A 16,475-nucleotide genomic window follows, 5' to 3' on the forward strand; every position below is an offset into this window, starting at 1 on the left:
AAGATTAAGGATCACGAATCCACCCCCATGTGATTATTGGTTCTAGAAAGAAAAAAATATTGAGCATAAAATGTGCATATTATGGTGTGCACACACACACACAAATACACATGGACAAGGTTTTTCAACAATCAAGAAACTAACAAAATTGCACATGTGAGGTCAAAGAAATCACAAAACAATCAAGAAGAAGCATTCCATACGGTTAGACCTGAATGATAGGGAAGATATTCATAGGTTAGAGGCATGGGACAAAATCAAATGCAAGAGTAATGCATAGAAATATTAAAGGTGCTTCAAAGCCATGTATATGCCTTGAGATCTTGAGTGAATTATGATTATTATGAAACAAGAACACAGCAAAAACGTCAAGGAATCATGTGGAAACATTAGGAATCACAGATTATTAAATGATAATGTTAAAGGGGTGATGAGAATAGCACCTATTGAAAATAAGAAAGTGAAAAACTGACTCATATGCTATGGGCATGTACGACGAAAGGCAAACAGATACTTAATAAAAAAAGATTTAGTGCTAGTGTTTGCCAATACAACTAGTATGATGTGTTGCATAATCTCATGCAGACAAAAATAGAGGATTCATACATCACCTAGTAATTGAATCAACAACTTATTTCCTATAACTGCAAACAATCAATACTATTGCACCTAAATTTATAGGTACTATGCCACATGTGCAAACACAAGGTGTATTCTCTCTCTCGCTTCATCACAATGTTTTACTTTAAGAAGTAAAGTTTATCAAGTGGAGGAGAATTGATGCAGGACAAGCAGGGATGAGTCTCACTAGAACAATTTTGAAGGCCAATTATTATAAGAATTATTTGTAACTTTATTTTATTATATTTTATTTAAGAAACAGGGGGCCAAGCAAATATTATTTGGAGGGAATTTCTATAATTTTAAAACCTATTTTTAGAAGCATATATATCAGCCCATATTAAAGATTCAAGAAAATCAATAAAATATTTAATTAAATCCTTTAAATTGGAGTAGTATTATTAATTTTTAAATACAAAAGGATCTTGAGGGGAGGTTGTTATTATAGCCTATAAATAAAATTTTACGAGGGATTTTGGTGCATTTCCTTATGAGTTTTCCTCATTTTCTATAATACCTCATGCACTATTTATAATCCCATTGATTCAATAAAAATATAGCCGTAGTGTCTTCAAAAATTTGTGTCTACAAAGAGTTGGTTTGACCAACTTTTGGATTAATTTTAAATCAACCACAGTCAAGGTTTGCGAACCTAAACATATCATTTTCTCTCTCTTTTCTTTTTCTCCTATATCCCTACCACCTTCCCAAAATTTTAACTCGTTTCAAAACCCACAAAAACTAAGCCATACCATATCCACAAAACCCTAACTCCCGTTATCCACCAACAATAAGTAGCACATTTAAAAACTTTATGAATCCCAAGCACACATCTACTTGGTCTAAAATCACCTCCATTAAGAAGTTAACATCCCAAACCTTTAATCTACAGATTTTTTGCCATTTTTCATCAAAGAAAACCTACCTAATCATTGCAAGTAAATTTCAAACATAAATGTATCCTAAACTAATTAATTTTTTTTTAACTTTCCACCAACGCAAAACATACCATCACCACTCAAACAACCCTTGAAACCTTTTAATAACAACACCATCAATTTATGCTACCAACATTTGAAACAAATATTCACAATAATAGTCAGCAACAAGAATTTTAAGTCATCCTCCACATTGCACAATATAGACTGAATAGTTTAGATAAATTAAAAATTTACTGCCAATTACAAATCCATTAAGAAAAAAAATGTAAACTTAACTGGACGAGATGATACAGCTTGAGCAATTTTGACAAATGCCTGCAACAGAATTGAAATGTTTGAATGTTAGCAGCAGGACTAAATTGAAAACTCGATAAAATAGTATAGCAACATTAAACCAACAAGCAGCACAAACAGGTCACAAGTTTTATAAAATTGTTAAGATAATTGCCATATAGATTGATAATGCCTCTAAATAAATACTCCATGGAAATAAAAAAGGGGTAGGAGAGATAGGATCACCTTGTCTCAACCCATGAGATGACTAAAAAAATGTTAGGCCGGCCCAAGAGGGGCCAGCTGGACCAGTCCAACCAAGACCGGTCCAAGTCTACTCTAGGCGGAAGCCTGGCTGGGTGGAAACAGCAAGGGGGGCGGAACCCCCTGTGGGCCCCCCACTTGGGGTTAAATCAATTTTGGGAGGGAAATTTTTGAATGAGGGGTTGTTTTAGGTATTTTGTAATTTTCCTTTGTCTTTAATTAGGAGTTATGGTGAGAGTTTGGGGCTCATCTTGAATTTGAATTTTATTTTGAGATCTAGGGTTTGTTCTTGGCTCTTGAGTCTTGGCGTTGCTGAAGATAGTTGAGAGTTTTTCCTTCCTCTCGAATTGAAGGAAAATTGTATCTTGCAAGTGTTTTTCATCTATTAGTGGAATATAAGTGTTTGCTTTGTTTTCCTACGAATATCTCTCTATTTTCTCTCAGTTTTCTCACTGGTTTGGGCTATTTTCTACTGTGGACAGCAGTTGTCATTGTTTAGATACGTGATTTGGGTTAGGTTTACTTGTGCATACAAGTATTACCTATCAAAAAACCATGACTTCTCCCAATAATAATGACAGAGAAAAAAAATTTCAACAGACTATTTAATAAGGTTAACAAAATCAAAATTAAAACAAAACAAATGCAAAATGTGGTAAAGAAAATCCCAGTGAATATTATCATAAGTTTTGGAATATCCATTTTAAAAATAATGTTACCCCCAGACACCCTAACATCCAAATAATGCAACACTTTTTGAGCTAATAAAATGTTATCCAAAATAGATCTACCTTTTACAAAGAAAGTTTGATTAGGAGAAAGGATTCTCGGATGAAAAGGAGAAAGGCGGTTCATAAGCATTTTAGAAATCACTTTACTAAAAAAAGTACACAGACTAATAGGCCTAAAGTCATTCCAACTAGAAGCCCCATTATTTTTAGGAATAAGCACAATGGAGGAGGAAGAGAAGAACTTAGGCTTAGATTTTCCAGCAAAGAATTCTAAAATAGCATTAAAAAGATCAAAGCTCATAATATCCCAAGCTTTTTGAAAAAACTTAGTCGTGTAACTGTCAGTTCCAACAATAGAATCAAAATTCAATTCAGGAGAGCCAAGCTATCGAGCTCGAGCTTGAATGCAAGCTCGTTTTGTAAACAAGCTCGAACTTGAGCCGGCTCGAAACTATTTGATATTTTTAATTAATAATATTTGTTAGTCTATTTAAAAGTTTTCCAATACCAACTACAGTTGCATAATAACAAAATTCTCGAATACCAATGCTAATTGATGTAAAACGCACAGGCAAGGATGATCCAAGTAATCAGAAAATATGGAGTTCCCGCGACAGTTGGAAGGCTTGAGAGGAAGTATGTGGCATCTAAGAACCTTCCTGAACGTGTGATCAGTAACCTAGAATGTCCGGGCTGTATTTGAAGTCCTTCCAAATGGTTGGACAGCAAGAAAACATGTGCAAACTTCCCTGGACAGCGAACCAAAACCTTCAAACAGCTTGTACGAAAGTTTGGACAGCACGCCTTGACCTTAGGAACCTTGGCAGCAGCTCTAAGGGTGATCGGATCTTAGGACAGTGCATAAAATCCGTCCAGAAAAATTCTGGACAGCAGTTTGGAAAGAAGAATTGCTGCGTTCCGGCTTTCTGGATGCAGAAATTGAAAGAGTATAACAGGAAAATTTGGGAATAACAATGGGAAATACTCTTGAGATTAATTTAATTGCCTAGGTGGCAACATTAATTAAATCCCAAATCAATTTGGGGGAGAGAAAATGGAAATATGAAATTAAATTTCAAATTAAGTGGAATTGGCGGCATGAATTTGAATTTAAATTCAAATTTTAATGGGGAGAATTAAATTGGATGAGAGATAATTGTGGTACGTAATTAGGGAGGCTTAATGAGGGGGGCTATTAATGAAATTGGAGAGAGAAAGCTCATGGAGAGGGGCCGGCCATAGAGGGAGAGGGGAGAGGGGAATTATGGCTAATTAAGTGGGGCCCACACATTATTCAGAGCATTAAAGAAAATCTGAATTAAAATTCAGATTTTATTTCAAAGAGGGGTTTCCTAATTTAAGTGCTAGTATTTGGAAAGCTTTTGAATTTCAAATTTGAATTTGAAATTCAATTAATAGCTCTGTAGAGAAGAAATAAATTGGGTTTAGGAAAAAGAAAATCCGGAGCTACACACCTCGAGAAACACCTCCAATAAAACTCACAAAGAGATCTACAACAAGCACCACTTCCTCAAGAACTCATAAAGAGATCTTGGGAATCTCGGAACTCACAAATAGATCCTTCTCCTCTCATAAACTCACTAAGAGATCAAACAAGTAGAATAAAATTTCATTAACGATTCATCATCCTATTACATAAGAAAGGGCCTCTATATATAGGCCTAAGAAACTAAAACAAGACACATATGCCCCTATAGCTTACATAGAACAACCCTCTTAAGTGAGGGTAAAAACGAAAAAATTTATAATAGAAATTTAAAAATTACAAATAAAATATAAGATAACGTGGGACGATGACAGCCGTTGATCTTCAGCTCCTCGGATAGCCATGGACGGTTGGATGTCCGCATCACTAATAAATGTTGCATCTTTAAAAACATTGTCAAAACCAGCGAGATCACTAAAATAATGAGATTTTCAAATATATATAATCAAAAAGAGGTGACATGCTAATAAATGTTGCAAGCTCTTGATCTCACGCCATTGGCCATTGCAAATCCGCAGCCTTCTTTGCTCAAGTTTCGCGTCGGCTCTCCACAAGTGCGAGAATCGGACGAAAAAAAAAAGCGGGCGGGAAACTGACGCAGGTGGGCGCAAGCGGCTCGATGAGCTCGATAAAGTATCTCGAGTTGAGCACGAGCTCGAGTTCGAGCCCGCTTTACGACTGACGAGCTGAGCTTGATGGTGCTAAAACTCGACTTGACTCTTTCACACCCCTACTTTCGATGCTTATTTTAAGAAAATAATATTTTTTTGCACCTGCATTAATGATTTAATAATGCAGTTGCATGGTTATCTTTGTGAAATATAGCCTTAGACCTCTGCTTTAACTTATCTCCTGACTAAGTCAAGAAAAGTACACGCATTGTAAGAAATTTAATTATACAAAACAGTATTTTTATGATAATGTAGAACACCATGGCCGGTCAATTAAGGATTTGAGCAACTCTCTTCTATCTGTTTTAAGGAAACTCTTGAAGCAAGCTATAAAATGGTGAAATTACTTGACCTAGCACCAATAAACATTGAAGAAAATTAGATTTGAGCAGCATGAAAGAGGACCGATTGAAATAACATTTGGCTTACCAATTAGGGGCAGAGTTTTGGTTATTAACTTCAAGACAAACAACTGGAAGATTTTAAATTGAAATTGACAACCAGAGCATCAAAATTAGGTTCAAAAGTGTCAAGTGAATAGAATGCAGGAAACGTTTTTCTTCTGAGTTTCATGTACTGCAGAAATTTTGTATTTGCTTCACAACAACCCTTGTTAGTCCACACACTTCTTAAATCTGGATAAATAAATACATCAAAGTGGATATATTTACTTAGCATAATATTTGTTTACCATCTTACATATTTGAAGCAAGCCAAACAACCCCCTGACATAAAAAAACATGAACCAGAATGTGAAACATACCGGGCCAAGTTCAAGCAATATCATGCGCAACTCACTAGCCCTAATCTGCAAACAAACAAAAGGGCAGGGCGTCAGGCCATAAGGAAGTCTCACAGAATCGGAAAAATAATTTCAAGATGCCTTCAATCTTTAACCTCGAATAGAGCAGGCTCACCTTAAACATTTCATCAGAGCGTTCAAGCAACCTATCAATGTAGCGTACGGCAAACCACCGGCCGAACTTGGTCCCAATCTGGACGAAGCGGCGAAGGACCAGGAACGGCTTCCGGCGATAGATAGCTGCAATCGACCGTAGGTCGTATTCGGTCAAAAACTCCGCCTCTGATAACACGCCATTCTCAAACAGATATCCCGAGTACTTGGTAAACGTGTCGACGTCGCCCGCCGGCGCCGCCTTCGCCACCACAGTGAGAAATCGGCGGTGTGTTCCAAGGGAAAATACCATGTGGTGGCAACGGTTTCCACCGGCAGACAAAACGCGCTGGCGCGAGTTGGTTCGAGCGGGGAAGAATAACACAGACGTTTGGTAGAGGAGAAGCATCTCCGATGGGAGATCTATTCCCGCTAAGAAGTAGTGGAAGGGGGAAGAAAGAAGAGGACTGCAAAGAACAATATGGCTCTTAAATCTTTTCCCTCCCCAGTCTGTGACGCGTCTCCTTTGAGTCCTTTGGCATGGCTGCACAGTGCCTCGACATGTCAACAAAAAAAAACACGCAAAGCAGTAAGGGAGATCGGGAGTGAGGACCACTAATTTATTGACGGGCGTTTAGCGCGGGGCTGAAGCTCAAACCCGCTAAACATCGTAAGCATTAAAAAAAAGAGATAACGTAGTGGATAAAGGATATGTGATGCATCAATATTTGATATTGAGATGTCTTCAAATAATTAGATTTATTCTAAGATAATTATGACATAGATTTTAATTAATTATGTATATATTGTGTGTGAAAATATTAAGAATTAAAATTTGATGTACTATTTTTATATGAAAATTCAACATGAACCTATATAGAGATAAAAAAAATTTACGTGAGACATCAAAAGTTTTATATGAAATTTTTGAAAAAAAGAAAAAAATCACGTGATTAGCTCTATTGAAATAATTCCAATAGTTTATATCATAGGTAATAAATAATCTTTTTTTTTTACTTAAATGGGGAATATATTGATATAATTGCGAATGATGTATTCAATTATTGAAGTTGACTGAGCATTTAAGTTATCATTTTGAGGTCATTTGTGTATGTTTGGTCGTCCATCTTTCAGGAGCAAGAAGTCAAATATAGATTTTGGTGTTAATATCAAGAGTTGGAGTTAGGGTCAATGGCATGCATTGGTATTATCGATGATAACATTCATTGACATTGGTGGAGATGGCGGGTGTCGACATTGGTGTCAAAGACATGCATTGGTCTTATAGTCAATGGGGTGCATTGACATTTTTAGCAATGAATTTAGCGAATGTACGTTAGTGTGCATCATCCTTATATAAAGTAGAGTGCATTGATTTTGGTGATGACAAAGGACGATGAAGTCAACGAGCATCAACATTTGTATTGATGGCTTGAATCTTGCTTATAACCGATGGCATGTGCCAACAACTATAAGCACACAAGTTTCAAATTAATTCTAAAAGTTTTCAATTCAAATATTATATCGAGATTCACGTTTGATCAAATAAATTTTCTGATGATGTATAATTTGCCACATATTTTCAAATGTTAAAATTTGTGTCATATATATTGAGTTCTTAAAAAATGTTATAACAAACAATTATAATTTTAAAAAAATCACTAGATGTAATAATGTTAATGTGAACCTCCTCTTAAGTCATGAATCAAATAAAATATTCTCAATCATAATTTCAATATTCCCTAAAGTTGGTGCATTGGTTTGAGCACAAAATATTAAAAATTTTAACTTAAAACTCCTTAGTTTGCTTAAATGTGATTATAGAGGCTTTACTAGGCTAAGTGTTGAAATTGAGTCCGTAATATTAAAAAATGATTCCAAGGATTTCAAAAAATGCTAGAAAATGTTTGTTTGGTCCTTAAAATAGTCACAAATACATGCACAAGGCAATAGGTCACTTAACTTGTCAACTTCTGACAATAACGGTGCGCTGGGATGTTGCATGCAAGCTAGTGCCTTAATTATAAAATTGTGATCATTATTGCTAGATTATGATCTCCCAACCACCTTCTCCCAACTATAGACACTTGATCATTACTGCCTAACCATGCATCCCAATCATCGTTACCCATCTATCGCAGATGACTTTTCATTGCTAGATCGCTAATGTTGGACAGTGTTCTCCTAATTATGTCAGACGATTATCTTTTCTTGACTATTGTTTTCCGCTATCATCAACAATGTCAATGTATGTGTCATCACCTATAAATTTGATGCACATCGTATACACATATATTAACACCCACCAACTTTGACGACCACTGTCACAAATGATGTTGATGTATGCCATCACTTATAAGGTTGATGCAAACAATCGACACAAACACCAATGCCTATTAACTTTGTCGCACATTATCGCTAACAACATTGATACTCATTATTGCCTACAAAGCTAATTCACACCATCAAAGCAAGATAATAGTGTCCATAGACTTCATCATCCATTATAGCTAACAATGTCGTTGTATGATATCACATATAAGGCTGATGTATTCCATCAACACAAATGCCAACACTTATAGCCTCCAACAACATCAATGTACTTCATTGCTTATAAGAATAATTCAAGTTGTTTATACTAACATTGACTATCAACACCACCACTAGCGATGAATGCCATGGCTCAAAATGAGTTTAAAAGATTGTCAGAAGGGGGAACCATCTTTCTCGAAATCATAAGAATGTGGAGGGAAAAATGCAGGTGTTGAATTGTAGTGTATTTTGTGAGGATGTAGTGCAGCTCCTTTAAAGTGAAGGCACTATTCTATGAAATTATAATGAATGAATATGATCTTTAGGTCCTATTTTTTATATGTTATTTTGATTTTTACTCTTGCCTAATAACTCAACTTTTCTTTAAATGTTACAAAATATAGAACTAGAGGCATACTTAGATACTATTTTAACAAAAAACATGTAAGTATTTATAAGGATAAAGTATATGTAGAAAAAGTGTAACATATGGTGGGATGCTGGAAACAGCGACCATAAAATGGAGTTGATATGTTATTAATTTGAGTTGGAGACCACAATCACTTACCTTTAGTTGTAGAAGTAAGATGTGGACTACATTTGAAATGAGCTACGTACAATATAAATGAGCTTAGCTCCATTAGAGAGACAACAGCCTCACAATAATTGAAGCAGAGAAGAGGGCATTTAAGATAAAACATTAGAGTCTATAACATCAGTTAGCATAGAAAACGGTCATATTTATTAGATGTTGTTGTTGGGATAGGCTATAAGTCTATTAAAATTTTGGAAGACTTCAAAAAAATATGTTATATCATTCCAAGATCTAGAACCACATTCAAGAAGTTCATTCTTAATACTAAAAATTTGTATCACTCCTAGGTTTTGAGGCAATTTGTGTCTACACATTTATTTTTATTTTTTAGTATTCTACACATTTATATTTATAAAATGGAATCAGTAAAAGCATAATGTTTTGGAATTTATAAATAAAATATAAACTAAGTACAATGTTTGAGAAAGGAATAATCGGTTGCAATGAAAAAAATAAGGTTATAGTCTTAGAAAAGATCTAGAGTTGCACTCTTAGATACTATCTATCATGCATGATTGTTGCCTATATACCTCTCAAGAGAGATAAATCTCAAAAAGATCAAGAGGAATAAAATCTACATTATTTGTATTATCTAATTAATATTTACTTTTATGATCTATATAGCCTTTTAATAAATATGTTTGGCTACTTGAGGTATGTAATTATCATCCTCTAGTTTCGCTAGCTCCTCTTTAAATTATTTGATAAATATGATTCTCACGTGTATTTCCCTATTAAACAAGCTCCTTTTTATAATTTGGCCAATAGTCTCCAATTATATTAAAATATAATTTTGATCCCTTAAATCTTAAAAAATGAATCAAAATAATCCCAATATGAGATTAATTTAATGTATTCTTAAAGATTTGAGGGATCCAAATGATCCTCTAATATAATTAAAAATCATTTTGATCCTTCATAAATAGTCAATAGATTATTTTAATTCTTTTCTCATTTATATACCTGATATTTAAAGTAATTATTTATATAATATTTTTATATCGTTATTTAAAATTTAAATAATAGATCTATAAATATATAAAAATTATATGCTATATATATATATATATATATCTCTCAAATCAAAATGATAGATACAATGTAAAGAAGAATAAAACAAATAGAAATAAAGAGCTCAGACAGATAGTTAAAGAGTTTGGGTCCTTATCTCCGTCACAACTGCTATGTTGTAGCAATATAAGAGTGAGCAGTCCAGCAAAAAAAAACCATCAACTGTTGAACAAAAAATTCCGTCACAACTATCAAACAAGAGATGGCACAACTAAAAAGCTGCTTTAAGAAGTGATAAGAAAGCCGCCCCAAACGAAACGTAAAGCTTGATTTGAGATCATTTCTTATTGCTTTATTTTTCATGTGGCAATCAAAGATTTTATTTGGACACTATTTGAGATCATTTCTTATTGCTTTATTTTTCATGTGGCAATCAAAAATTTTATTTGGACACTAATTTTTTTTATTTTCAAAAAATAATTTGTGCTTCCTTCCTATGTACAGTGTATCAAAACTTTTCTTTTTCCATAATAGCCTTACAATTAAATTTATAAAAAAATCGTAACCATCTCAAATGGGTTCTAAGAAAAAATGGTCTAACATAAATAAGTAGTATAAGACCAATAGAGATTCTGAAGTTGATTGTAGCAATAGTCATGTATAGAATAGCTCATAAGAGCACTAAGGGTATATTTGGAATAGCTTTGTTATTGCTTTGTTTTTCACGCAATCAAAATTTCATTTGGCTATCATTTTTTTGCTGCTTTCTCACTATTTTTCAAAAAATTTTGTGATGAAAAACTACTACTTATAACTAAAATATCTAAGTTATTTTTTCTATAGCAATCACAATCAATTTTATACAAAATTACAATTGTCTTACAAAGATCCTAAAAGAAGGATATCGGCATCGATGAGAAACAATCAAAGCTATTTGTCATAATTCCAAAAATTTTAAATATAAATCACATAAATTTATGTTGTTTTGAGAGATTCATTTGCTTTCATAGCCTCACAAACATAAAACATCTCTAAGTTTTAAATGAAGATAAATGGAGATATTACACTTTATACAAATAAAAATAAATATATTATTTTATCGGTACTTAGTGACCGAGTGGGAACATAAATAACGAATGTGACCCACCGCTGCTTGTTCAGGTGGTGAAGAGCCGGCTGGGCAAAGCCCAGGTCCCTGGTTCGAATCCCTTGGCAAGCAGTGAAAGCCTCAAGTGTTGGCCCGTATAAATTGGTGTGAGCTGCATGCTAGATCGACCGGGGTTTACACTGGCCTAAGGACATACTTCCTTGTCACAAAAAAAAACGAATGTGAAGGTGAGAGCTGGATGCAGAGAATAGCGTCATAATGATATGCTTCTCCGCAAGAATGTCTGTGTGTCTATGCTTTTTACCGTATAAAAATTTAGACTGATATTTTAGTTTAATTATTTTAAAAATATTGAGAGACAAAATATAAATTTAATACAGGTGAAAATTGATCTCACAATTTTAACAATAATCTAATATATTTTTTTATCCACTATATTTATATCACTGGTATCTCTGACTGAGGAGTGCTTTTAATGGAGCAGGTGAGGATGCAGGTGGACCAAATCTGGCTTGTTTGCTATTGTCGTTGAAACACGTCTAATTTACTAAATATATCTAATATTTATTTATTTGGAGAAATATATCTAAAAATTGATTTATGGTTAAATTACTATCATGCTGATAATATAAGTGTTGCATGCCGTAATAATTAATCAAGGGAATATAAAGAGAATTTTACGTCTTAATTTTGTACTAATTAATCAAGGGAATATAAAGAGAATTTTACGTCTTAATTTTGTACGAAGAGCAAGCAAACACATGGATAAAAAGATCCTTCAAGAGATATAAGGCCTAACATAATTGAAATGATTCTACTAATGTTTGTCATCAGGAACCAATGATATCATTCATTGTGATTGAGAAAAGTGTTGATAATACAGATAATGTGTAAATTATATTTCATGATGGAAGTTGGAAGAGTCCCGTGGCTTTGGAATCGCCTTCAAGAAAAAATCATTGCTATTTGTTTTAACCATTATACTATGGGAAGGGGAGATTAGAGGCTGTAAGTTTAACATAATTAATCTTAGTGCTGAAGTTAGAGTCAGAAGTTGGTGTCGATGATGTAAATAGGTATCATGGGATATTGTGTGGGTTTAGGGTGGTCGAAGGACCATAGTCAATCCACAGTGGTTGGAGGATCGTAGTTGGACGACGATGATCAGATGATCATAATCAGACGATAGAGAATGGTTTGAAGTTGAGAGATGGTAGTTGGAATATCATAATTGGATAACGGTAGTTAGACGACCGTAAATTTGGAGATGGTAGTCGGGGTTGGGAGATTGTAATTGAGCGATAGCGGTCAAATGACCATAGTTGAGCGACAATGGTCAAAGGGCCGTAGAAGCTAGGGTAACGATGGTCGATGGGTCGTAGAAGGCAAAAATCTTTGGAGGTTGGAGTTAAGTAATTGCTATCAAAGAAAAACAATCATGTGATAGAGATTAGAGAGCAGTAGATAGATAACATAGTTCATAAGACCATATTGGCCCATTGGGGAAATGGTGATAGAGGGAAGTAATAAAGCAACAATGATGGGAGGACTATAATGGAGTGATGAAGGTCAGAAGATCAAAGTCGGACAATTGTAGTTGAAGGATTGTAGGAAGGCTAAGGTGGTAGAAGAATTATAATCAGACGACAATGGTTAGTTGACTATAATCAAGAAATTGTAGTTAGAGACTATAGTCAAATGATGATAGTTGGAGGGAGGTGGTCCGATGGGAATGTTACGATGTCAAAATTATATGATTTTAGGCTTGTTAGTTTATCTTGTCGAGATGCTTTATTTGACTCTAAGCATATAATGTTTGAAGATTATTTGGTCGTTCATTTAATATCTCAAAGTTCTTTTATTGAGCTTTAAGTATTTAATCTACTCTTATTTGGACTCGAATCATATCGCTTTTGGTGATGTTAAGTTCATCTTGTTGAAACATTCAATTTAATGACAAATTTGTTGAAATTAGTATTCAAATAATTTAGAGTTCAATTTCAAAACTTACACATTTTAATATATAGTGATATTCATGTCCGACCACACTAATTTCTTATGACATATAAATAAGGTAATCTTAGCCGTAGCAAATGTTCAAAGAAAGTTAGGGAGTGATATTATCTTTTTACTTGCTCCAATATTTTAATGGATTTACATTTGATTGCTTCATATTGTTATGCAATTGGCATTATTTAGGGTATATGTCACCATGTGGGTCTTAGAACTACACATTATTCACTTAGCTTACATATTAGTTTCATTCAAAATAGAAATACGCCTAGCTTATCTATGTAGTAGGGACAAAATATAAGTTTAAAAAATGGACATAGATATCTGCCATTTTAGCATGATACCTTTACAAAGAATGACATTAACATCGTAAGTATACATACAGTGTTTGAGACGGCTTTCTTAGTGCTTTGTAAATCTATTTTTCAGCATAATTTTTTTTTGAAAGCATAAAAAAATAGTTGTCTAAAGCTATCCCAAACGAAACGTAAAACTTTTTAGGATATATAGCTTACATATATACCATTTTTAATCTTCTTTCATCTGCAAAGTTATATATCTTAGCTTTCTTCCTACATGAGTTGCACAATAATAACTTAGGTTTCGTTTGGGACAGTTTTCTTACTGTTTTTAAAAGCAACTTTCTGGCATAAAAATTTTCATTTCATGAAATTTTTGTACCAAAAAATTATTTTAAAAAATAGTAAAAAAAACGTCTCAAACGAAACCTTAGTTTAACGCGGAATGTTCTTATACTGGTATCAATGCTATGATAGAGTAGAAGACATTGAATAAATACTTACAAAATAAACGCATGGCCATTTTTAAAAAATGAAAAATACACCTAACTTCAAAAAAATATAGAAAATATACGCCTATACAATATAATTTAGCTAAAAAACTTCGGTCATTTTATATTTAACCAATTGACGTTTATTAATTAAATTTTTTAATTAAATTTTTTAATTTATGAGCTAATTTCTTTGTTAAAATTTTGAAAATTAGAATAAAAAAAAGCTATTAAAGTCACTGCGTACGGGGTAGGTGTTTGCAATAAATAAATGGGCGGGCTGTGTGATCCTCCGAATAAATGCAAGGTGAAAGAAACCCTAGCTAAGCGGTGAAGATTCAGTCAAGTAGATTAGATATAGGAAAAATAATAAACTAGCGAGCAGGTAATAAAGGAGTGAGAGAAGAAGGAAGGATGAATGTAAGGAAAGCGAGTGAAGAAGAAGCTGAGAACTTATGCATTGAAGATCATCATGATCAGGTGGAGACCAGTAGTAGTACTCTTCTTCTCCACCCTTGTTCTTTCTTTCAGTTCTTCCTAAGAACTTGTCTCCGTTGCTTGGGCTTCTTGGATCCCTTCAAGGATCCCACTACTGATCCTCCTGTAGAAGAAGATGGGGTAAAGACCACCTCTCTCTCTCTCTCTCTCTGTCTTTCTGTCTGTCTTTCTCTCTCTACATGCTTTTATATTCGTGCGGGATCATGATGATCTTGGCAAACTCTTTGGCCTTTGCCGTGTTCTTCGTTTTTTTTTTTAATATTTAAAATTATTTTGCAGGTATATTGAAGCTATTTGAATTACTGAAATCAGGAGTCTGTTTTTCTAGCTTATTAGATTTAGGGGTATCAATATTTAACAAGATCCAAAAATTCAATTTGAATTTGATTTGAAAAATTCGAGTTAGAGTCAACCTAGATCCAAAATGGGTCGGGTTCGGGTTGATCAAATCAACCCATTTTAAAAATTGGGTCGGATTCGAGTAGACCTGAAACCTGAAATTGACCCATTTTTTACCTAAAAACCTATTTTGACCTGAAAATCTGAGATTGATTCGTTTTTTATCCGAACACCGGGTTCTTCTGGTTGCTGCCTTGCTGGTTAATATATAAAAGGGGAGGGAATTTATATGCATTCAACTGAGTTTTTAATATTTGTATAATTATTTATATAATATTTAATGCTTTGATAACATAAAAATATCATTAATATTAATTTATGTAAAGTAAAAAATATATTTTTTATAATTTTATGTATATATTTTGATGTCATTTAGTTTATTAGATATTATGTAAATAAATAAAATAATTAAAATATTAAATGAATAAATTTAATATAAATTTACATTTCCATCGTTAAACAATTTCTTACACTTCCTTGGTATTTTATCTCTTAAAACATATTTAACAAAATATTAAATGAATAAATTTAATATAAATTTACATTTCCTTCACCAAACAATTTCTTACACTTCCTTGGTTTTTACATACTTTACTCATCTAACACCTAAAGTTATATATTTACACATCTACCACTTAAAACATACTTTACTTTCTAAAACACACTTCCATCATCTTCTCCGTCAAAAACCCACCCGATAATAACGGCAACCTCCGGTTCACTAACGATACTCGGGCCACGCATTCTACTGCGCCCCCTTCCGTTTCAAGAACTCCACTGATGACTCCCTCATCTCCTTTTCTATCACCTTCGCCTTCGCCTTCACCATCATTCCGGAATATCCCAAGCTCGGCGGCCATGGCCTCGCCTTCACCATCGCCAACTCCAGTTAACGTCTTGATGCCCTCCCTAGCCAGTACCTCGGCCTCTTGAATGACAAAAACATCGGCAATGCCTCCAACCACCTATTTGCTGTCGAATTTGATACCGTGCAAGACTTTGAGTTTGTGGACATCAACACAACCACTTCGGGATTGATCTCAACAATCTAGCATCTAATAAATCCATTCCCGCCCCTGCTCGTCAGTTCCCATTATTTATTTGGCTAGAACTTTAAGATTAACGGGGTGGCCAAATCACTAGATCTCTCCTCTCTTCCATCACTCCCAAAGCCCAAGAAGAAAAACTATGCCTTGCTCATTGAAGCCCCTGTTTCCACTATGCTTCCTACTCATTGTAGCCCCTGTTTCCTGAAGAAAAACTACATCTTGCTCATTGCATGATAAAAATTGCTGATGTCATCGAGGATTGGGAGCTCATTACGGGCCCGCATTGTTTTTCCTACAAGGAAATCAAGTATGCCGCTAGGAGTTTCAGAGAAAAAGAGCTTCAGGGACAGGGCATGTTCGGCAAAGTTTACAGATTTCTTCCCGGGATGAAGAAATGGGGAGTTGCCGAGCGAAGAAGCCGTGTCGTCGGTAAAGGGTGGAGTTTTGACGGACAGGAAATGGAATGGTATTTTAGAAAATAAAATAGGTTTTAAGTGGTAGGCATGTAAATAGACAACTTTAGATGTTAAATGAGTAAATAAGAAATTTTTAAGTGTTATGTATGTAAAAATCCCAA

General features: G+C 34.1%; 1 protein-coding gene and 1 pseudogene across 1 annotated transcript in view; one reads left to right on the top strand and one right to left on the bottom strand.

Moving 5' to 3' along the window:
* Positions 1 to 6,505, bottom strand: part of LOC110108778 (uncharacterized aarF domain-containing protein kinase At1g71810, chloroplastic) — a 37,449-nt gene extending 30,944 nt beyond the window's left edge. Inside the window, exons 1-3 of the mRNA XM_020839567.2 lie at positions 5,926 to 6,505; positions 5,772 to 5,816; positions 1,839 to 1,877 (exon numbers count right to left, since the gene is read on the bottom strand). Of these exons, the coding sequence (XP_020695226.1) occupies positions 1,839 to 1,877; positions 5,772 to 5,816; positions 5,926 to 6,312 (471 nt within the window). The 5' untranslated portion in view covers positions 6,313 to 6,505. The remainder of the gene's footprint in view (positions 1 to 1,838; positions 1,878 to 5,771; positions 5,817 to 5,925) is intronic.
* A 9,237-nt stretch (positions 6,506 to 15,742) lies between these two features.
* On the top strand, positions 15,743 to 16,380 carry LOC114580490 (annotated as a pseudogene).
* The last annotated feature ends 95 nt before the right edge of the window (positions 16,381 to 16,475 follow it).

The sequence above is a fragment of the Dendrobium catenatum genome, unplaced genomic scaffold (genome assembly GCF_001605985.2).
Source record: "Dendrobium catenatum unplaced genomic scaffold, ASM160598v2 fragScaff_scaffold_1056, whole genome shotgun sequence".
In the NCBI taxonomy this organism is placed as follows: Eukaryota; Viridiplantae; Streptophyta; class Magnoliopsida; order Asparagales; family Orchidaceae; genus Dendrobium; species Dendrobium catenatum.